The sequence below is a fragment of the Cyprinus carpio genome, chromosome B23 (genome assembly GCF_018340385.1).
Source record: "Cyprinus carpio isolate SPL01 chromosome B23, ASM1834038v1, whole genome shotgun sequence".
NCBI classification, from domain to species: domain Eukaryota; kingdom Metazoa; phylum Chordata; class Actinopteri; order Cypriniformes; family Cyprinidae; genus Cyprinus; species Cyprinus carpio.
Window position 1 is genome coordinate 14,166,868 of NC_056619.1, and position 24,211 is coordinate 14,191,078.

General features: G+C 38.0%; 1 protein-coding gene across 1 annotated transcript; it reads right to left on the reverse strand.

The window, feature by feature from the left end:
- Positions 1-4,988: 4,988 nt before the first annotated feature.
- LOC109098931 (SPRY domain-containing SOCS box protein 1) lies at positions 4,989-24,211 on the reverse strand. Its single transcript, XM_019112466.2, has 3 exons — positions 24,012-24,211; positions 9,931-10,813; positions 4,989-6,273 (listed from the first exon to the last, which is right to left on the reverse strand). Exons 2-3 carry the CDS (start codon positions 10,622-10,624, stop codon positions 6,146-6,148), a joined length of 822 nt encoding a protein of 273 aa, XP_018968011.2. The 5' UTR covers positions 10,625-10,813; positions 24,012-24,211; the 3' UTR covers positions 4,989-6,145.

The window sequence follows — 24,211 nt, forward strand, 5'->3', positions numbered from 1 at the left end:
CTTACGCATTAAATCTATACAGTATCCTATATACCTTTTTTCATCCTTGATAATATTCCTGAGGATACATAAAGCTATAATAATGTTTAGACTGAATCTCTCAGAACAAATAATGTGAAAACCTAAATCTCACATCACCAGCATTAGCTGCTTTAAGAATTGTTTTACTATTATCGATTTATTACAGCTTCACCCAGTTCAACGCTTGGGAATGGTATGGTAGAGCTGCATTTATATGAGCAACATATAAAGACGTTGGATAAATCCTTTGCCTGGCACAGGGAGAGTAGATGGAGTTGTTTTGGGGGCCCAGGCTCTTAGAGGGGGTGTCCATGTTTAGGAGGCAAAGGCCCTGTGAGATCTATTGGCATGGAGCTCAATTCAAGTGTGCCAAGAGAGCAGCTTGAATCTAAAACCCTTCCAAGCCTCCATGACTACTCACTCCACTATGAAGCTTCAGGCACTGGCAGCAGCCATGACGGACTTGGCAGGTGTTGGGGACATGGATGGCGTGCCTGAAAGACAAGAGAGAGGAAAAATAGAGAAAAGAGACATTCTTTGGCACAGACAAACCAAATGAATCTCTGTACTGTCCATACTGCCTATCAGAAACACAAGGCGATTCTTACTGTGGACTGGCCATCATATTTGCAGGATATTTCAGACTCAGCTAATGATGACACTGAAACAGTCATTTTTGAAAAGAGCCAATAGCGAATGGCAAAAAGACAAAATTATGTTTTGACTGAGTGAGGAATCTTGACTCATTCTGAACTCAAATGGGGGACTATCATTAACTCATCTGTTATCACTGAGCAGAGCTATAAAAATCATATAAATTTTGTATACATTTGCAGAAGACCCCATTTCTACATGACAATATTCTGCATTTGTGATATTCAGACTCTTTTAACATGAAAACATTCAGAAAAGGCCCAAAAAGTTTGGGCCCATAATTTTAATTCAGCAAGGATGCTTTAAATTAATCAAAAATGTCAGTTAAAACTTTTACATAGTTACAAAAACTATATTTGAAATAAATGCATATTTGTGAAAGATTATGTGACAATGAAGACATCATTGCCATCACAGGAATAAATTACATATTAATACATTTTAAAATTAAAAATGCATATATTATTTTAAACTGTAATAATTTGTATTGCATTTTGGTCAAATAAATATGGCCTTTGTGTGCATAATTTTTTTAAAAGACATTTAACAAACTTCTGAATGGTAGTAAAAGTAGAATATTATAAATAAAAATTAAAAAAAGCTAACTTTGACATTATGTGAATTGCCAAAGTGTAAAAATATAATATGTATATAATAATTATACAATTATTTCTGAATATTTAACTGTTCCTTTGTCTTTTTATGTGAATACTGTAAAAAAAAGTGATTTAATTAATTTAGTAAAAGTTATTTCATATACTCACCAATAATTTGGACTTAGTGTGGTATGGCTTGACCCCTAACAAGGAGCAAGTTGTGCCACTAGATTTATCTGTTATTGTCTCATAGTCATTTCTCCTTGCATAAAGGACAAGTTTACTAAAAAGTGGCACATATTACCACACTTGCCCCTACATTTTAATAGACTCTGACAGTTCAAACTCTGGAAGACGATGCCTGTCAACATTCTCCATCAAGCAGACCAGAGAGAGCTGATTCTCGGGTAACTTATTACCATTCTTCCATGAGCTAAATTCCCCGCCGATAGTTACAGGTCAGCTATGGCATTGTTTCTGCAGCTGGGGCAGCTTGTTCACACAGACTTTGAGACACACAAGAGCCTTTCCACATGTATTCTATCACTCTCTGCCATTTTTCCCCCTCCATCTTTCTTTTAAAATTTAATCAGCATATATCATGGTTTGGAAACAACCTGAAAAGATCTACTGCCAGCCCCCATGATGAAGTCTCTCTCCCTGATATGGCTCATTCTAAGCACTGCAAGTGGTTAATGGCTGTTTTCTTTTTCACCGTCTCTCACTTTACCTCTTAAAACCTTCACATGGTAATGATTTTCGGTGTCTGGTTTGATCTGGTACCTCTCCGGCCCATCTGGAACAGTCTAAACTGAGTTTTCGCTTTGATTCAATCCTCAGAGAGCCATGCATGAGTGTTGCTCATTTATATGTCTACATTGTTTTATTTAAAACTACAGGACAGGAACCCACCATACAGAATATCACAAACTGTAGCATGCAAATCCAACTACGAAGAAAGAGTTTGATGTCATTTCTCTTGGGGGACCAAAAATATTTAAACATATGACCACAGAACATATCAGATTAGTGTCTGAAGTAACACCTCATGAGTGTGTTCAAGCAGGGCATCATATTCCTCCAATCACACTTTCCTGTCAGTGCAAGATGTTCTAAAATTGCTCCAGTCTACAATAACTCATTTTCTAAGATGGTTTTTGTGATCTCACACAAAAATGGAATGTTCCCTTCCATATCTTTAAAAGCAAACCGATAAAGTTGGCATATTCTGCATACCGTGAGGCTTAACGCTCTCTTTGTGCAAACATTTACATGTTTATTATGCTCTTGTTATACAGTACAAATGTCTAACAGTTAGTTTAATGGCTATTTAAGACAAGAGGCCTTTAGAGAGTTTTTGTTTCGTCTTCCTAGACTAAACTAACAAAGAACAGTCCATGTCAAATATGCAAACAATGATGCTGCTCAGAGGAGAAATGGCACCATTATATGCCAGTTACTTTGTATGAGTAGGAGACTCTACTGGCTTCTTAATTCTGTAGCTGACAGACAGAACAGAGTGTGAGTTTTGCCATCTCTCGCATCCTCTGATTTGGTGGTTAGCTACGTAAAAGGAGATCCTGTATTCAGAGAATTGTAACAGGAAAAACTCTTTACACCTTAAACTATGCTTCCTGTGATCTGCGCCCGAGGCCAATGAAGCCCAAGCAAAAAGTGAAAATGTTTCTAAGCTGTGTTAAATACATCATTTGCATGGTTTCCTGTATTTCAGATAACAAGCATAGCAGTGATGCCAAGGTCATGGGTTCAATTCTCACAGCATGAAACATGCCTTCAATGCAAATAGTTGCTTTGAGTGAAAGTGACTCCCAAAAGATTATACATATTCAACAAAAGTACTTTTTAGTGGTTAAGAGCTATGCATTTGACCTCATTCTGCTTTGCTTAGTCACAATTACGGTTTCACACCAACCCAGGGACCGTTTACAAAAAAACTATTGTATTTGTCAATGTGAGACATTTATTTTGCAGTCTACAATGAGGACATCCCACATAGGACAGATCATCCATCTAGAATGGGCCATTCTGTCCCTTTAATGTCCTACTGGTCGCCTTCTAGATGAAGATCACTGAGATTTGACTTTCTGATATGACATGCAACCCACACTGCTACAACATTCACTGTAAATTTCAATTTTATTAACTTCACCTGGCTGCATCCTGCTGTCTAAAAAATATCGAATTAAGGTTACTTTGAATATTCAAGTTTTCATAAATTGGCTTCTGAGTAAATTTTATTGACTATATTTATAATGAGCAACCAACTAGATTTTTCTGAGGCAATAAGTTTGCAAGACTTTTCAAGTAACTAACATATTGAAAAGTAGTGATGCTGGCAACAGCCAATAATCACAACAGAAACTGAGACACTCCTTTAATTAACATTTTTTCTCATTAAGATTTTCTCATTTTCAGATTTTCTCATTAAATTTAGCATAGGAAATATTACAAAAATAGATGTAAGAAGTCCACAGACGCTGTCTGGCCTGTTTGTAATAACTGGTTCAAAGACTCACATGTTGACAAAGAAAAAAAGTGGATACACATCATCTACTATACTAGTACATGGTGTAGAAACAAACACAGAATTGCAAGTTCCTTGAAACATGACTTTAATTCATCACACTAAAGTCCATTGAACCTCCTGAACCCGCAACAGTTCCTCAACTGATAACACATTTCTTCAGTTGTAAGCCAACTTGGACTAATTTCTCTCATAAAAAGTATACACAGAAACTCCCAGCCTTCATTTTGAAAATATTACAGGGAGGAATGTGCTGTTCCAGACACCCAAACAGCACTCTGTTCCAGCCAAGCTGCATACTTGAGATGAGTGACCTCACGCTAAAGCTCAAGAGCTCTGTGTATGCAAACACATTGCCATAGCAACCGCCAAGTCAGGAGGACAGTGGGAACATTGATATCAAAATCAACTCCATTACACACAGCAACTCGTTTACCCTGGGCTTGACGCTAGCTGAAGATTGCTAACCTAAAACAACTGTCAGAGGAGATGCTGTTTGCGTGGAACAGATTTTCCTTGTTCTCGTCTCGCTGCAGAGTTGTTATGTCTACAGATAAAGTTTCCAGTGTTTATGTTGGATAAATGAATAAAACGCTTACTGACATCAACTAAATGAGTTACTGAAGAGAAGGTCTTTCGAGCAGAGAAACAAAGACGAAGCCTGTTGGTAGGGTCACTATCATCAAATTTCATTTCTGTCTCTGGTGTTTTTGTAAATAGCACAGTCATTCTACAATAAGACAAAACCTGATTTTTGCTTGACATTTTGTGCATCTGAACATTTTATGGTGTGTTAAAGTGCAAGTAATTTTTTTTTTTTTTTTTTTGTTTATATGAGATTTTTATGGTGTTTTTGTTTGAAAGTTTTTTTTTTGTGTGTTACCCCTTTACTGGCAAAAAATTAAACCTACTTTGGAAAATAGTGCTGACTCATCCTGCACTGCACAGACTGCCGTCCAATCAAATGCTCTCTAAAATGTCCCGCCCCCAATACCACTTGCAACTGCAAATCCTGATTCATGTCTATAACAATTAAATGAGATTTAAAACATTTTTTAAAAAATCCAATATAAAACTCATGTCAACAGGAAAAAGTTTTAAAAGGAAAACGTAAAAAGCAAATAAGAAGCGATTTCATGGCATTTTTATGAACATAAAAACCACAAACAACATCAATTATAATAAACTTTATTAGATTACCAATATTATCTACATCACTGAATACAAAGAGAATGGTGGTCTGCAGGCAGAAAGGATTTAAAAACAGGGTCCTCAAGAATAAAACAGGCAAAAATTATTTGTAGGATATGGGCGTTCACAGGATTTTAGGGGCCATTACAGAAAGCACACTATACAACCTCTTATTGATTAATGTATGCTACGTAGTTTCACAGTGATGCAATATTTAATTTAATATTAAAAAAAAAAAAAAAAAAACTTTAAATCATGGCTTTCTCTTAATATACCAGTATCATGAGCCAGGCACTTCAGATATTGCAGTGTGAAGAGAGGCGAGGGACTCGTTGAGTGATTAAAAAAGCTAGCATAGCACTAGCTGTGGTTGTTTCCATGAATGCTAGTCTCTCAACCCCCACCCCCCCTCACAGACACAGACGTCAAAGACTGTTTTTCCAGGCCAGACGGTCAGACTTACAGCTAAAACCAGGCTATTTTTAACCTGCCAAGAGCAAGCAAGGAAAGACATCGCCTTCCATTAAGTGTCATCAACTTGCTAACCTGCTAACTGTGGCCATGAATCCGAAGTTAACTCGGCTACTTTATTATACTGACTGCAAGGGGAAAGACATTTGAAAAACAAAAAAAAAGTCTATCAACATAAAAACTTGCTGGTTGTTAAGCCTAAAGGTCTTGGAAGGTAATGTATTTTGCATTGCCCGCATAGAGTCGCTATATGGACCCTCAAGTTAATGACATGATACAAGAAAGCTTAATGTATGCCAACATTTCATTAAAAAAAAAAAAAAAATTATAAAAGAAAAAGGCATTGACAAACAGCTGAAGTTTCACTAAGCCATGATTAGAGAGGAGAATGGTTCTTGTTATCGGATCTGTCATTAGATAGCCTTCAGTTGGATTTCCAGTATATGAGTGAAACAACAAGAACCAACACACTTGATCCTGAAAACATCAAGCATGATACTCAGTCCGATTTGTAAAAAATATTGTTGGTACCATACCCAGTGACCGAGAATGGCACCGAAACCAAAACATAGATGTAATGAAACCAGCTTGCCAGAAAGATGATTAATCCCAGAGAGTAACAGAGGCGGACACTATGCCTTGAATGGTTGTAAAGGCACTACTGTCATCATTGGTAGAGCAAGTAATTCTTAAGGGAAGCAGGTAAAGGCAGTCCATGGATTTCACTCAGTCGCTCTCTTCCCAACGCAACCCGCACTGAGCGCCTACAGAGGTCCATTAACGGCAGAGGTTCAGCTACAGGGAGAGAAAGAGACAGACAGAAATTCATTAGCAATGATCACTCAAATACACTATGCAACTTGTAAAGCTGGGTGTAGGCTGTCCAGATCTTGGGGTAAACGTCAAGACAGACTGTACAATGGGGCTGTGTGCTAGACTGGTTGTTTTATATCAGTCATGTTCTGACATCCTTATTTATACACAAAACTGACATGATACAGCTCAAGCCCAAGACCTTGTGCAAAATGTTAGGAATGCCGGCGTCTGTGGCTGGGCGCATTGATTGTTTTAAAAGTGATAGTTCACCCAAAAATGAAAATTCTGTCATTCAAGTTATTTTTGTTTTCTTTGCACACAAAAAGTATCCTTGTAGCTTTGCAAAATTACGGTTGAACCACTGATGTCACATGGATTATTTAACGATGTCCTTGCTACGTTTTCGGAGCTTGATCGTGTTAGGATCCTTGCTGTCTATGGGAGGGTCAGAGAGCTCTCATCAAAAATACCTTAATTTGTGTTCTGAAGATGAATGAAGGTCTTACAATTTTCATTTTTAAGTGAACTATCCCTTTAAGGGGGTTATGAAATGGAAAATCAAAATGTTCCTAAAATTTACACATGAGAGGTTTACAATAAACATACAGCAAGTTTCAACACTCAAAACTAACCCTCAGTTTAAAATATGAATGATCCTTTTCTATCCTTATGAAACACCAGGATTTGAAAACTGGAGAAACGTGACGTTACGATTTTGTCATCACTGTATGCAATAAAGGATGCATGTTCTGAACAATGGAGTTGTCTGTCCATCATACACAAGAATGATAGCTGCTACTGTAAGGTATTGAAAGACTTTGTAAATCTTTACAAACTAATCTCTATAAAAATCTGAAACTGCATTTCATGACCATCACGTCATCAAGCCAGTGAATGAACTATCAACTTCACACTGTTCCCCAGCAGCAGCATGAAACCATCTGTTATCTATATTGTGATTATTTTATATACATAAAGCGATCAAAGATCATTCTCTTTATAATCGCTGGATGAGTCAATTCAAGATCAGCATGAGTCTAACACAGTAAAAGTTTAAGAGAGTTCCAAATGCTATCCTCTTTTAATGTTAGCCAATCACAGCAGAAATAGTAAAGGGGTGTGTCTGTTGGGAGACTTCAATGAAGAGTTCAAATCGGAGCTAAATTCAGGTTCGAAAATAAATGATGATCGTTTTAAAACATTTTTATAACTACACATTTTATAACTATATTACAATGATATTTGCTGTAGATGCTTTAAAGATCGTTTTATAAAAGTCCACAGGGCCAAAATCTATTCAAAGTTGAAGAAATATTCATTTATGTATGATATGTATGACCCTTAGGTCACAAAACTGACAAATGCAATTCATCAGCTGATGTTGAGTGAATAGAGACTGCCGATTTTGGTTTTACAATTACCAAGAGAAGAAACTGTGCCAAAAAAATTTATACAGTGTGCACCTGGCTTAAAGTACTAAAAGTTTCCCCACAGGTCCCCTTTAGACCAGCCATATAACAACCCCCAAGTACTTCGGACTCCAGAATGGTTTCCACACAGCACCACCTGCTCGGATGTTGAGATTACTTCATAAAATGCACACTTTAGCAAACGAGACACTGGGGAAACCAAAGAAAGTGATGTAAGGGATAAATAACAGTACAATTATACCTCTGTTGACTGCGAGCATGGTGAGGAATGCATTAAAGGCACTGACACAAGACAGAGACAAAAGGAAGCCAAAGCCTTGGAGTCAGAGGCTGAGTAATACTCTGGCTACTCTCTCACACATAAAAGGGATGAGAATTCTCCAAAAATGGGAACACCTGTGTGTCCTGAACTGATGCATTAATACTCCCCAAAATCAGCCCTTCACTAAATGTTGCTAAACATGGCACACTCAGGAAAGACATTTAAGAGTCATTCCATCACCTGACAGCATGCAAAACATTAAGGTGATGAAACACGTATTTCATTGGAAAGGACATCATTAGAGGCCCGGAGACTGTTTCCACTGAGAGTAAGGTGGGTTACAGCTGTCCAGACATGAGTAAGTCTGGCCCTCACCTGCATCCTTTCATTATATGACCACAGAATGATAACATCACAAGAATGTCCTCCAGAACTGACTCATTACAGCATGCTTGGTTGAGGAAATGAGTCAGATTCGAAGAAACTACATGCACAAACAGCAGAAATGTTTATGTAACCTTGAGAATGCGCAATTTGAGAGAAGACAATTTACGCTAATACGACTGAGTAATATTGAAAACCCTTAACTTTTTCAACTCTCGTAATCTACTGTAGGGGGAAGTTTTTTTTTTTTTTTTTACATTTTAGCAGTGTCAGCTTCTGTGTCCGCCATATCAGCTATCTACAGCAAGGGATATCAAACTTTATTCAAAGGACCTCCTAATTATGATGACTGCCATTGCATGGGACCCCATTCCTAAAATAAACGTAGCTATGTGTAAAAACTTTTACTGTGCAAGTAAAAAATTGGGTGTGATAGACACGTTCCCAAAACTTAAATAATTGGCCATACACTGTCAAAGATAATTAATATTGTCTAGAACAATTTACATCAAATTCATTTGCATCATGTACACATTTTAAATATTGTCTCTAAAGCAAATTCAAAGATTCATTTGTATCATGTACACATTTTTAATAAAATAGGTCTTAATGTAGTTTTATAATATATTGTTGTAATGTAGTTTTATCATATCTTAATGTTAAAACTAGAATAAAATTAAGAATGATTAACCTAACAATGTCAGATTATGAAGATGTTTCAGAAAATGAATTTAAATGAACACTTTTCTTGCATTTACTCACATTATTGAAAACAGAAAATGTTTTAGTCATTAAGACAGGTAGAAAAGAGATTTGAAATTGGCTCTGCAGAATAACCACTTCTGTTAATCAGGCATAGTTTTCTCACAATCTTAAATAACCGGCCGGCCTGGCCTATCACTACTTTCCTGTTAAACAAAAGCTCAGTTTTGCTTCCCTATAATAATAATGGATGCAACAACTTTTAAAATATTAATGTCAGCAAGAAATGGCAGTGCAAGGCAGTGGAATATAATCAAGATGTAATAAGGAAAGAGCAGAGCAAAGCATTCAGTTTAAAGATTAGATTCCAGGACACGTCGATAAATAAGAAATAAAATATTTATTATTAATATTAGTAGTAGTGATAATATAATAATAATAATAATAATAATAATAATAATAAAAAATATACATTTCCGTTGCAATACATGCCCTCAAACTATAGCAGAAAAAAAAAATGATAAACGTGTTACAACTGTGTAATATAAGCAGATATTTCTCTATAATAATTGATGCAACGACTTTTAAAATGATTTACATTTTGGGGTGGAGTATCCCTTTAAATCAGAAAAAAAAGTCTAATTAATGTTTACATGCTCCACAGGCAACAGCGGAATCTGATCGAGACGTAATAAGGAAAGAGCAGAGCAAAGTGGCCAGTTTAATGATTAGCTTGCAGGATGTGAAGATAATGAATGATGTCATGGTCTTTATCAGGTAAATGGAGCTGGTTTCACATAATTAACAGATGAGAAACAAAGCAGGCACATTCAAACAAGCAGAAAGGACGATACTTACGATCAAGTCCATTGATGTATCGAATTCGGATTTCACAGTGTCCCCACACAGCACTCACTACAGGGTATAGCTTCTTTCCTTTGAGTCCTCTGAAAGCAACCCCTAAATACTGTCCGTCGACGATAAAACTTAAAGTCCCCTCATCCATGTCCAGGACCACCAAAAACGAGTCTGGGACGATGAAGGTTTCATCAGGCTCAAGAAAAGCTGGATACGTTCTACTGGGCTGGTTCTTGCCATCGTGATAGAGTTTGTTACGTCCCAGGTCCCAGCCCCAGGAGTCGCTATTGTTTCCTACAAGTGCAGTGTATCCTACAGAATGCAGCGGGGCTTCACCCGTCGCCACCCCAACAACTGCATGGGTGCCCCGCTGGCGCATGGCCCAGCTGATCTCCCACACATGCAGTCCACGTGTGTATCCCACTTGGCCCCGGATAGCATCTGTGCTCTGTGCTACAGGGTGCCGGTGAAATATAAGTTTATTGTCTTCTTTAACAAAGATGTTTAGTGACCGGTCGTCGTTGTTCCACGAGTGCTGAACTTGGACTTCTTGTGAGGCTGATGGCATGTCTAACAACAAATCCAGGCGGGAGGGCTTGGTGTAGTCCAGGGCCTGCAGCTCTAGCTTGAGAGGCCTAAACGCCGGGTCCCGCATGTCCACAGTCTTTATGCCTCCCGGAACCTTCTGCCCCATGCTCTGGGTAGTCTTATAAGCACCTTACTCCCCCTCTTGTCACAAAACAAAGCAAATAAAAAAAGAAAGAAGGCAGTCAGGGACCACTCCTTCACCTATGCCCCTCCGCCAATAAGGAGGCCAAGGCTGTGGTTTTTATGCCAGTGATTGCTGGGAAACCAGGTCAAAGCAGCTGCTCGTTAAGCTCACCTAGGAAGAATAAAGGGAGATAAAAATGAGAGGCACACAGTTAAATGACTGGGATCATATTCATGTTTTCATTGTCGCCTTTCCTCAAAACACAATAATAATATTAATAATAATTTTATATATATATATATATATATATATATATATATATATATATATAATATATATATATATATATATATATATATATATATATATATATATATATATATATATATATATATATATATATATATATACACACACACTAATAATAATAATAATAATAATAATAATAATAATAATAAATATGTATATTTATTTATTTATTTATCATTTTGTAGCTTTCTTTATCATTCATAATTTTTTTCATACATTGTATGCGTGTTAAATAAAATTACAAAAGAAAACAGCAAATGGAGAAACTGTAAAAATACAACACACTTAACTTGCTCTCCATAAACTTGGCTACTTTAATAAAACAATCTTGAAAATAATCTTGAACTAAGGTTACACATTTTGTAAGATCTTACTGAGAAAACACACCCCAATTATCTTGATTCTGCCTACGCTTGAGAACACACACACACAAAAACCTACACTCCTTACAGACTCATAGACAACATTGGACTGTTAATAGCACAGCAACTGTATTATTCTGTCAGTTGCATGCTCAATGCCTCACTTGTGTGCGTTAACGTTACAATACGGTTTATTTGTCCAAGGCCCTTTACAGAGTCCCATTACATCACATGACAAGGCAGAAGAGAAATAAATCTCTAGCTTTACCACAACCAAGCCACTCCTGTTGACTGCTTCACACAATGCCCTTTAAAAATAGGAAATAAGGGAGGGAAAAAGACAGGCTATTTCCTCTTTTAAGCTTTGTCTAGTCTGAAGATAACAGGAAGAGCAATAAAAAGTCTGTCTTCAAGAATATAGAACTGTTTTCAGCAAAGACTGCGAATTCAGGCCAGCAATATTCCACCAGACAGGTCAGTGGCAAAAGAGGCTACTAGGAGAAGAGGAAAAAAAATTCATTAGACATGCTTAGAGACTAGACATACCAGTGCAGTGTGTGAAATCTCCACCCGATGTTCTGGTTTCTAAAGCAATTCCTGCCCTCCTAAATTACATCACATTTAAATCTGATATTTAACAATTAGGACAGTGCGCTACAAACAACTGTGCAAAAAAATAAAAAAGCTTTGTGAATTTTTTTTGGTCAAAAGTCATGTTGTTCCTGTACAGTGCATAAAACTACTAAATCGAAAACAGCGTTTCATAATGAGCTGCTGAAGGGCCCCAAGGGTAATTGAATTGTAGACAAGAGTTCATTGAGGAGCATCTTAGCCCTTTCTCTGATACAAGTAAACAGCCTTTTAAATGGGTCACGCCTCTCCGCCACTGGCCTACCCAAGGCAGAGGAACACCAAGAAGTGGGTGGCAAGTTTGTGAATGCCAAACAATACAGTCTTCAATGGCTGTCCAACCTTTAGAAAGTAGGAAACATGTTAATTTGCACACTCTCTATGCAAGGGGCAATTAAGCTCCATGGCAAAGCACCAACACACACAGACAACAGCCTTTTACAGATCTGTTAGAACCCTATGACCATTTTAAATATCGTCACAATATTGCATGATATTCATGGGCGAGGTGATGTCATCCAGCAGGATCGTCTCCACTCTTTGCATAGTTTTGACTCAGACTGCCAGGCATGTGATATGAAGGTGACACCCTGACTGTTTTTGGTTTTTTATTATTTTTAGTGTGTATGAGCAGGGGCTTTGCAGGTGGTTTGCCCCCTCTGTGTAGAGCTGATTGAAATGCGGATGAGGGTTTGAGGGGGATTTGTTGGGCCTGGGGAACAGTGCTGGCTTTTGTCTTGACCACATTTAATACTTGTGCAAAACTGGGCTCCTCTAGACTTTCTGATTCTGTAAAACCTGTGATCTGCTGAAATCCTAACCTTGCACCTACTTGGATGAAAATCTGTACTTCTAATTTAATTTACCTACGTGCCACTCATAACTTATGGAAGCATATGGGTAGCAAAATTCATTTTGAAATGTAATATGCAAAATGACAATCCAATATGTAAAATGGCAATGTATTTACATTTTCCCATACATAGGTGCAACATTTAGTGTTGAAAAATGAAAAAATGAAAAATAAAGTTTTAATATGTAAATTAAAAACATATTTTAATGCTTTATAAGTTGCAAAATTAAAATTAAATTGTATTACCCAAATTGATTATAATATAACACTGTTCTAGTGGTTTTAGCATATTTTAATAAAAAAAAATAAATAAAAACACTTACGTATTGTGCCTTTAATTATACGTGTCAATGCATTGAGGAAAAATAAGACATTTAAAATCACCATTTTTGCTACCATTTTCCTGCGCATTTGGCTCAGAATGCATTTTGAAATACACACTGCATTTTGCTACAATTATCATGCAAAATCATGCAATCTCAAGTGTTCTACCCTAAGTCCAATTGCATTTAGGAAAAATGGCTTTTAAATAATAATTTTGATACAGTTTTTGCTTAGACGTGTTAAACATATCTAACCAATTTGGGTAATAATTTCATTTCAATTTTGCAACCTAAAGCGTTAAAATATGTTTTTAATTTACATATTTACAAATGTAAATTATATAATTGAATTTATTTTACACTAAATGTTGCACATGTATGGAAAAATGTTAATTTAAATAGAGAAATACATTGCCATTTTACATATTGCATTGTCATTTTGCATATTACGTTTCAAAATGAATTTTGCTACCCATATGCTTCCATAATAACTTGCCTCTGTCAAATAAATAAATAAAAATGGAAGTGCATCACACTCTTGCTCCTTTAGTTATGTGAAGCAGTCTGGCCTACAAGTGGCTGCACAAATATCTACCATTGATAAACAATTACATAATTATTAACAAAATTAAAATATATATAGCTAAATGTGACACGCTTACAAGGCCAATGTATTTTTATTCTTCCCTAAAAGTGCAGAATGTAGTTTCAAGATGAAGGATGCCACTTTCAGGGACATTATCTTCTACAGGTTTTAATCATGAAACTGAGACATCTGGCAGGCAGCTGTGAGTGAGGGGCAAAGCAAGACCGAGAAAGATGACGACAAATACTGGTGTCAACCCAAATGTCACACAGATGCTCTATTCAGACAGTGGGCAGACGGGGTGAAAAATGGCAGACAAACGGCACTTTAACACTGCTTGATTAAAGAAATCATGCAAAGACTACCTGAGAGACTTCTAAACTCTAGAATATTCAAACAAAAATATACCAAAAGTTGCATCTGAAGGGGCATATATGCCCCACCGTGAAAGGGGCAGAAATTAATGCAGAAATAATGTTACAAAATGGTTTTAAATATCAAACGAGGGTTTGCATTGCTCATGACATACAAGAAATTGTTGTGCTCACTGGGTCCCGGGTTCGATTTGGGTCATGTCCTGAACCCAGTATCTCCCTTTCTCTCTCCATCCACTTTCCTGTCAACTCCTGTTTTTTTGTTTTGTTTTGTTTTTATTACAAAGAAAGCAATAATATGGTTTGTATTTAAATTTGTACAATAAAGCCAATAAAATATCCCTTTCTAAAACAAGATTAAAAATTAAATATTTTGGCATTTTTAATAATAGTTTGACTTACAGAATCTCAACTGTGTAATTTATTTAAAAAACAAGGTTAACCTTTGATGCCAACTATGGGCTACACTGTATGTTTTTAATGCTTGAGGGTTAAATTTCTGACACTTATGATGTCCATAATCACACAAGCTCTCTAAATGCCTTAACTGAAAAACAGGTTTGCAACGGCATAACACTGACAAAGCATAAGCAACAGTGAGAATAAGTTTAAGCAAAAGTACATTAGGCCTGATTTGTACTGAAAGAGATAAGGGTGTCTTTATATTGACACTCCCTTCACTAAAGCAATCATATTGTTCAGTTGTCGAACAGGGTTCTGTGGGGCTGACAGCTGACGATGCAGCAGTTATGAGAGAACAGGAGCGTTCTAAACCAGCACTTACCCACTAGACAAGTTCAACAGCTCTAGGCAGAGCCATAGTAGGTGCCATCATGATAGTTCAGAACTGATCATGCTCTAACAGAAAATAACACCCCTACCCAAATATATACCACACTAAAATCTGTTAGGAATATTCTAAATGTTGCTAAATCACACAAACACACACTTCTGTAGTCAAAGCAGGAGACCAAAATTGGGTGATGCAGTTTCTGCCATGATGGTAGGGGAAGCCTCAAGTTTTTTGAAGGCCCTGTGTTCCCCACCTAAAAACCAGGCTATATTTTGGAAATGAGTCACGTCAGTTCAGAAAAACTGAGTATTATATGACAACATAAATATGGCTCAGTAAGTTTAGGTTTTTAGAAAAACACAGCAACTTTAAAAGGGGCAGTTCACAAAAATGGAAACTCATTTACTCACCTTCATGTTGTTCCAAACCTGACTGACTTCTACAGAACACAAATGATTCCCAAAGAATATAATCCACTCAATGTAAGTCAAAGGGGTCCAGTATTGTTTTGGTCCCTGCTGACTTTCATTGGATGGACAGAAACAGCTGAGGCAAAATATTAAACATTTGTGTTCTACAGAGGAACATCAGTCACAAAGCTTGGATACAAACTGAAATGTGTCCATCAAACTGGATAAACTCACAATATAGGTAAAAGGTAATGCAGGACAGGTTGATGTAAAAAGCAACTTGACTTTATGCAAGTATGGGGAAATACTATATACTTTATGAAACAGAGCCAGGAAGTGTAAAGAAACCAAGACACCACATACGTAAATTAAAAACCTAAATCACTACGTCATCTGCCAAATATCAATTCCTCAGACGTACTCATCATGAGCAGACATGAATGGCTGCTGAAATCCCAATACATGAAACATTCTCACCCTCATCTGCACCACTTATCCGATATGAAACTATACCTCAACCAAGCAGAACTAAAAATAGATTTAGTGCAGCTCAGCATTCCTAAGTTTACAGTAATGGCTGCACATCAAGACCTGCTGTATTGTTAGCCTAATAAGTTATTTTATGAAATTAGTGAAGTTAGGCAAGCAAATTAAATGCTCAGTGTAACAAAGCCAACTGAACAACAGATCATACGGTTCACAAAGAACTCTGTTTATCAGACAGGACTGGGAGCTTTACGTTGCAACAACAAAATAGCAAAAGTTATTCATACAGCTTCAATCACCCTTGAATGAAGTGGAAAACTTTGCCTAATAAACTTTTCTGATCAAAACAGTCATTCTGATATTTCAGAAGCATGAAATGATAAATATATCCCAACTCAAAACAGCACAAACTGAAGGACTTCAAGTTCACACTAAGACAATAATTCACTCAGCTGAATCAAACCTGTGATCCTCATCAAACAAAAAAGTGTCCAGAGAAATGTTATAGGAAACCTGGGCTACTAAAAGACAGACATTAGTGAACTGTATGCAACAAACATCAGGGAAGCTGCAGTGACGCAGACAGATTTGTGTAACTTAGAGGGACGTTAGTGAAGTGTATGATATAGGCGTGAGTTATTCGCCAGCGTTTTTCAACGCGTTTTTTGTGTTCACACCCAAGCGATTTTCGCTGATGATGAGCCGAGTGAACATGCAAATTCATTCCCTGACATTAGATGGCGCTTAATGTAAAACAGAAATACTAGAAATACTAGTTCTCTTTTATCAAGATTTTTGTAATCGCTGTCGCGTTTGTCATATAGTTCTTTGTGTTCCGACACCAACGAGACCAGCAAACTCTACATTCATCTTGCCTTGCATCTTCTTCGTCTTATTTTTTCCAGGCAGTGTAGACGCTACTTGGCGTATATCTTCTTCGCCGTTACGTATGTGTGCTCAGCAAGACAGTTTTGTGTGTTTGAGCGCCCCCAAGTTGTGTTTTACTGTAACTTCAGAAGCTCCAGACACGTGTGCAAAAGCGCCATTCTCATTGGTCGTATAGTTTTTGACGCGGTGCGTCAAACCAAAAAAACGAACCCGAGGCGTTTTTTTAAAAAATTACGCTTTTACGCGTGGCGTTTTTCGCGTCGGTGTGCACACTCACATTGGCGCCCTTTGTTTAGTCACGAGGCGTTAAACGTCGGCGAATATCGCGCGCGTAATTCGTCCGGGTGTGAACAGGCAGCTGCAGTGACGCAGACAGATTTGTGCAATCGATTCACCTCTGAGGTTATCAGGTCAAACCAAGACCCTGCATAGGTGTCTTAAGTCCGCTGACAGCATTGTCTGAAAGTGATAATGTTCTGTTACTTTGTGAAGGCTGATTTAGGCTACGTTTACACGACAACGATGTAGTCAAAAACAGAAAAGTTTTTCCCTTTTGTTTTTAAAAAGTTTCACATATACATAATGTTTTCAAAATGATTCGCATTTACACTTCCGCGAAAATGGCAAAAAATGCTGTATTACGTATGCCAGGCCAGTAGTTGGCGCTGTCACCTTGTTAGTAAACAGTACCTATAGTGACGATTATATCTTGTATGTGATGAGTCTCCGCTGTTGGTTGCACTATTGGTGAAGTAAAACCACACTTTGCTGAAGCAGCATTAGCAAACTCTTGAGCAGCAACAACAGTACCATATACTCCACCATTGTTGTGTATGTTTGTTTGCACTTGCCTTTAAAATTGACACATACTGCACGTCTACATACCTAACATGTACTACGCACGTGCATGATGTCACCATTTTCAAATTGGGTGTTTAAACAGAAACGATAATGGTGGGAGTTTTCAAAAACTTGCATTTGCTTGCACGCTGTTGCCGTGTAAACAAACAGGCAAAACGCATAAAAAGTTTTCAGTTTTTGGCTGAAAATGCTGTCGTGTAAACAGCCCCTTATACTCGACGCGTCCGCAAGTTCGCTTGGGTGCGTGCGGCAAATATTAGACATTGCGGTGTTGGCGAAGTTCGCTTTGAGTGCATGCGGACTCATTTCGCGTGGTGGTGTGCATGGCATTTTTTGTAACTTTCTGTGCAGCTCTGCATCCAAAGAGGCATGAGTTCAGGGCGACTCTAGCCGAACATGCATGTGTGAAACAGAAGCAGTTTGATGTTAAGTTCAAACTCCATCATGTGCTTTTTGACGCTTGATGGAAAACAATGCATAGTTTGTATAAGGCTTTTTATTTGAAGTAAGTTTTATTTTAATTGTATAAAAAAATTGAATTAGAATTCATTTAGATACTATTTATACACTTATTTGCTTAAAGTTGTTGTGTTTGATGCAAAATAAAGCCAAAAGTTTAAGATCGTTTTAATCAGTTTGTACATAAATTATTAATTCAACTCATTCATCACGCGAGTAGTCTTGTACCAGCAAATGACGACTTCTCACTGGTGATTCCCTATGGTTTTAAAGGACAATTACTCATCGTCGCCCCCTGTTGTTTCAAAGAATAGTACAACGGGGAACGTGACAAGTATAAAAGCCTTATCCGTTTGGGAAAGTGTGTGCGCAGTCAGGTATAAATCCCACTTGACTGATACTGCAGTATACTTCAAGCACAGGGCAAAATGACAAAGCTTCTGATCACAAATGCAACTGAGCATAAGAGACTTATGCTAAGATGAGAGACAAAAACATTAAATCTACTGATCCTTGAACTTTTGAATAGTAGTGTATATTTTATAGAAAATAGTATGAGACAGAAAAGCACCTTGGCAATTGACTTCCATGTATAATATTTTTAAAAAAGTTTTACAGTCAAATATCATAACATTAAGTTACTTTTAGAAAGTCTGAGTTCTTCCTGAAAACCATGCGCTTGAAACAATACACTAACCTGAAGAACTTTTAATGCATCAAGAACTTTATTCTTCAAAATGACCATACAACAATACAAGAACGTTATATACACACACTCAAAAAAATATTCCTGATAAGCACCAAAGTGTTTTAATGACTTCACTTCAAAAACCAGGCCATTCGATGTTAATGTTAGCCCAACCCAGACAAGCACTATTTGTGAATGGGAAGGAAGCAAATCAGTTTAATATATCACAACATTTGCACTGCTGTAATACAGGTCAGTTCAGTAGGATGTCCTCTACAGTAGAGAGTCAGAGGAGATACCTGGTACACAGGCCTACAAACATCTGTGTTCAGTCGGGAGCATTTAGTACAGACTCAGTTAACTCCCTCCTGAGATGAGAAAATCAGTCCTAGTGTTCCTGCAAACACAAAGGCAAGATTAATCTGCCTTGAATATCAAACACAGTAATCTGACATTAAACAGATCAAACACAGAGCTGATGTCTCTGCGGATTGTCTCAAAACCCACTGACAAACCCAAGTTACCATGAACCACAGTTTCTGCCTAAATACTTGCTGAGGTTTGAGCTGCAACAATCGCCCACTCCCAAATGGCACCATATTCCCTCGTGGTCTTCCTCTTAGTCCGCACTTTCGTGACGTAATGCCGCTTTGACTGTCGGGTAGAAGTCTGCTGCACAGCTCGCACGAGTGCGGGTTCGGCAGAAGTGCAGATCGAGGGTGCATAACGGCCGCTAAAATGACAAATGGGACAAGGCAGGGGTGGCGAACATCGGTCCTGGGGAGTTGCAGCCCTGCAGAGTTTTGCTCCAACCTAATCAAACACACTGGACTTAACGGACACGTGCACACGGTCGGCCATTGTAAGTCCCCAAGTGCACATGAAGTGTTCCATTTGGGACAGGGCCAATAAAACTCTGGTAACTAAGGGTGTACTCACACTAGGTGTTTTGAAACCGTTCCCGAGCGCGTTTGACCCCCATAGCCCATTTCGTTTGACTAGTGAGAGCGCTCCATGCCATGCTCGGGGTTGGTTGATTTAGCCAGCACTGGCATGGTTGGATGAGGCCAGAGCACGGTTCAATTGGGCTCAGGCGTGGTACGCATGCAGTGATAGTGCTAACAGCGCCAGAGCATGGAACAGATACTATTTTGTGTGCACTACTGTCATCATTATGACCACAAACAAACATAACTGTCAACCCTCCCATTTTTCCCAGGATTCTGCCGTATTTTACCATTCTATCCCGCTATCATACCATTTAAATATTTTCCCATATTTTTTATCTTTCTATAAAACAAAAATCCCACTGGGTGTATTTTATATGTTGGCTACATTCGCCTCCAGTAAAAATCCAATCCAAACCTCATATGAATAATCACATCAACAAATTCCAAGGTTGCCCAGTTTCCAGATATTGTATGGAATGCATCCTTCTCACACAATCGACACATACAAATTTCAACCCATTTGTCCCCTCTACTTGGCAACCTACATCAGTGATGACTACCGCAGCAAGGAAAGGATCACTGGTAGAAATGGGATGGGAGGAGAAGACTCAGGTGGTGCTCCAGTGATAAAAACAAATACACACGCAAACTGAGATATAGCTTACACTTCAAAAGGCTATTTAACTGATTAAATATGAGCACTGCAAGTTGCAAAATCAGGTGCTGCGCTTCTTTATTTACTGTGGTTACCGGGGAAATGGCTATATTCCTGGCTAAAAGCGAAAGAATGAATTTGCATTTTTCAATAAGCCCTTCTGCTTTCTGTTTTAGTCCAAAGCCAAAAACGACCCTTATTTTTATGCAGAAAACACGCAGTTTAAAGAGTTGTTCAATAATTGTTTAAATTAAAATAATAATAATAATAATAATAATAATAATTATTATTATTATTATTATAATAGATACTTTTGACCCCAAACCAACTCCAAGCACCCAAACCCATCCCAACCCCCCAAACGGCTCTGGTTCTTGCCTTACTGATGAACAGGAAATGTAGTTTGTAAGTAAAGCTTCAAAATTCAAAAGCTTCAAAATTATTTCATTAACCTCAGCTGCCCCCATAATTTTCTGATACATACAAGTGAAAGTCAATGCACGGCATTAATTTTTAATTATTAGGCAGAATATTAGCGAAAGTATTTTTTTCCGTTATCTCATACATGACGTAAGTGTGCTCCGCCTCCGGCCCTGAATGTTTAGTCCAAGTGTGAGTGCAGGGACAGGACAGGAAAAAATGTCAGCGGGAGTGGGCGGGACCAGGAATCGTAATAACACTATGATACCCAACTTTATACACAAATATACCTTTTATATAAATAAACTATAAACTGTATATTTTAGTTTTTGCCCTGTCTCTTTATGCTCTCCTCCTGTTTGCTTTGGTGTGGCTGATGACAGACAAATCATTAATGGCTGGTCTATGTGGTAATACAGTACATCAGGCAGGACATCCATAAGCCCACCTATCATTCACCGACCTCAAATATAGCTTTTAATCTTAAAGATGTATGTAGTAACAACTTTACATGGCCGCTCAATCTAATGTTAACCTACAGAAATGTGCGCTATTGAAGTGTGTGTGGAAGATGAACAGCAGTGCGCTCACAGCAGGACAGATATGGTGCTTTTCCACCGCATGGTACGGCACAGTACAGTTCACTTTATTTGTTCTTTTCCACCGCATGGTACGTAAAATTTGATTTTAATTTATTGGTGTTTTAGATACATCACTAGATAAACACAACAGAACTGCTAAATTTAAATCAGCATAGCCAGCGAAGGATCGAACGCATCTGTTTTGAATGAGCACACCTTTTTTAACAACCAAAAAGTGTCTGTTTCATTGTCTGTTTCGTTCCTCTCATTGATAGCAGAGGAGCGGATCCAGCGAGAGCTTGATGGGGCAACACAGAATTAAAAAGTTTCTCAGGAGTTGCAGCAGTAGAGGTGGCACAACTATAACGACATGTGAATAATCCCGCCCACTCTAAAGCGGTGGAAACAAACAGAGCAGAGCTGAACCGTACTGTACTGAGCCAAACCACACAGTGGAAGAGCTCCAAGATGCGCCATTGCGTTCACTTGCTCTTAAAATACTCCATAATTTTTGGTCATACAGATAAAAGTAATACATCTTTTAAATCTGTAAAGACTCTACGTTTATTTGTGTGCAATCAGAACAACGACAAAATGTTGCGCTTCTGGAAAATAAAGCAAACAGAATGCACTTTCTGCTCTCTCGGTCATGTGAACGAGCGAGAAACTTTGAAACTCTGTGTATGAAAAATATATCTATAGAGAGTGAAATGCCTACACAAGACTTCTGTATCTTTAAATATACAATGTGAAATATTTTGTTAAACTATTACATTTTTTTTTTTAAAAAGCTGTTATTAAAACGTTAGTTGAGTCAATTAGAATTAGACAAAAAAAAATATAAAAAATACCAGTTAGTTATTTTTCTTCTCTGCCAATGAATATTTCAGAAGAAGCCAAAGCATTAAAGGGTTACTCCACCCCAAAATGAAAATTGTCATTAATCACTTACCCCCATGTCGTTACAAACCCCTAAAAGCTTTGTTCGTCTTCGGAACACAATTTAAGATTTTTTGGATAAAAACGGGAGGCTTGAGACTGTACCATATACTGCCAAGTTAGTAACACTGTCAAGGTCCAGGAAACTATGAAAAGCATCGTCAGAATAGTCCATCTGCCATCAGTGATTCAACCGTAATGTTACGAAGCGACGAGAATACTTTTTGTACATGAAGAAAACAAAAATAACGACTTTATTCAACAATTCCTATGTTCTGTGTCTCTCCAAATCAGTGTAGCACCATTTTGGCAAATCTGAGCAATATGTAGGCGGTGTACTCTCTTCTGTATCAGCCACGCCAAAAGGATACAGTTTTTATGTGTATTTACGCTTTGGTTTGAAAGAAAACAGCGCATCAGCGCAGCTCGCCTGACACAGAAGAGCATACGCCGCCTGCGTACTGCTCAGATTCACCAAAATGGCGCTACGCTGATTTGGAGAATCACAGAGCAGAGGAATTGTTGAATATTATTTTTGTTTTCTTCGTGTACAAAAAGTATTCTTGTCGCTTCATAACATTACGGTTGAATCAATGATGGCAGATGGACTATTCTGACGATGCTTTTCATAGTTTCCTGGATCTTGACAGTGTTACTTACTTGGCAGTATATGGGACAGTCTCAAGCCTCCCGTTTTCATCCAAAATATCTTAAATTGTGTTCCGAAGACGAACAAAGTTTTTTAGGGTTACATGGGGGTAAGTGGTTAATGACAAAATTTTCATTTTGGGGTGGAGTAACCCTTTAAGCATTGCTTATTACAAAGCAACACAGATCAAAATCCGGTCTGGAACATCATTTGACTGGAGCAGGAACAGAGATTTCCCCTTTCCACTCAAAGAGCTCGCTAGTCACTCCGCTCCAACTCCACTCCGTGTTTTTAAGTTTCCAGCCCCCTCCAGTGATTGAAACCTGCTAGGAGAGATCTGGCGCGAGTGAAAACAGCAATGCAGATTTTCAAAGGCCCACTCCCTGCCGCAGGTAAATACACATGATTCTGCTTGATTTACAAAAGAAAACTTAAACCTAAAAAAAGCAATAAAATAAATAAGATCCCCCTCTTCTCTCCAGGTAGATTACACAAACTCCAGTGCTACTACACTAATTATTAGCGCTCTTAGAACACCAAACAAGTACAGATAGCTTAACACAGATGCCTCCAGACCAAATGCTCCAAGTCTTTAAAACCTTAAACCGAAAGTAAAGCCTTTCCAGCGCTGTCTGGACCAAACACCTTTACTGATGAGGAGTACAACTAGAAACGGCTACAAGCACAATTCTCATGTAAATACACCAAACTGATTAACTTAGTTCACTGAGCTTCGCTAGTCACTATAATGCGACTACCTGGCCTTTAAATGTAACCAACAAACAACATAATCAGAAACACAAATCTCCTGATGCTGCCAAACTTAACTAGGGTTGGAAACTATTAAACGTAGGTCCACGAGACACATTTTACTGGTTTAAAAATCCATTTTAGACTCATTACAAACGCAAGAAGTAGTTGTTGTTTAATCTATTATTTACACAGACGCAATAGGAAACGTGCCACAATCTAGCGCATTTGTATCGCATTTCCCGTTTAACTTCGGCTTGTTGAATGAGCACATCGACTGGATGTTTGCATTCGAAAAGCTTGGGAAAACGCGAGTGTGTGCATGTGAACACAGCAAAGACAAAAGACAGGCAAATGTGTTTAACCGTAATTATTTCAGCCCGAAGCTCCAAATGATACTTACCGGAAAATAAACCATAGGCGAAGGAGTGGCTCGAGTAGGTTCCTTTCAGTCTGTATTCCCGTGCAAATTCATGACTATATCTCCTCTCTGTCTTTTTAGCACAGGCTTGTATTGGGTGAAATGATGGCTGCTTACAGCGACAGAAACATCTCTCCAGTCACGTGGTCAAATAGCTCCCAGCTGCTGCTGAGCGTCCCTCC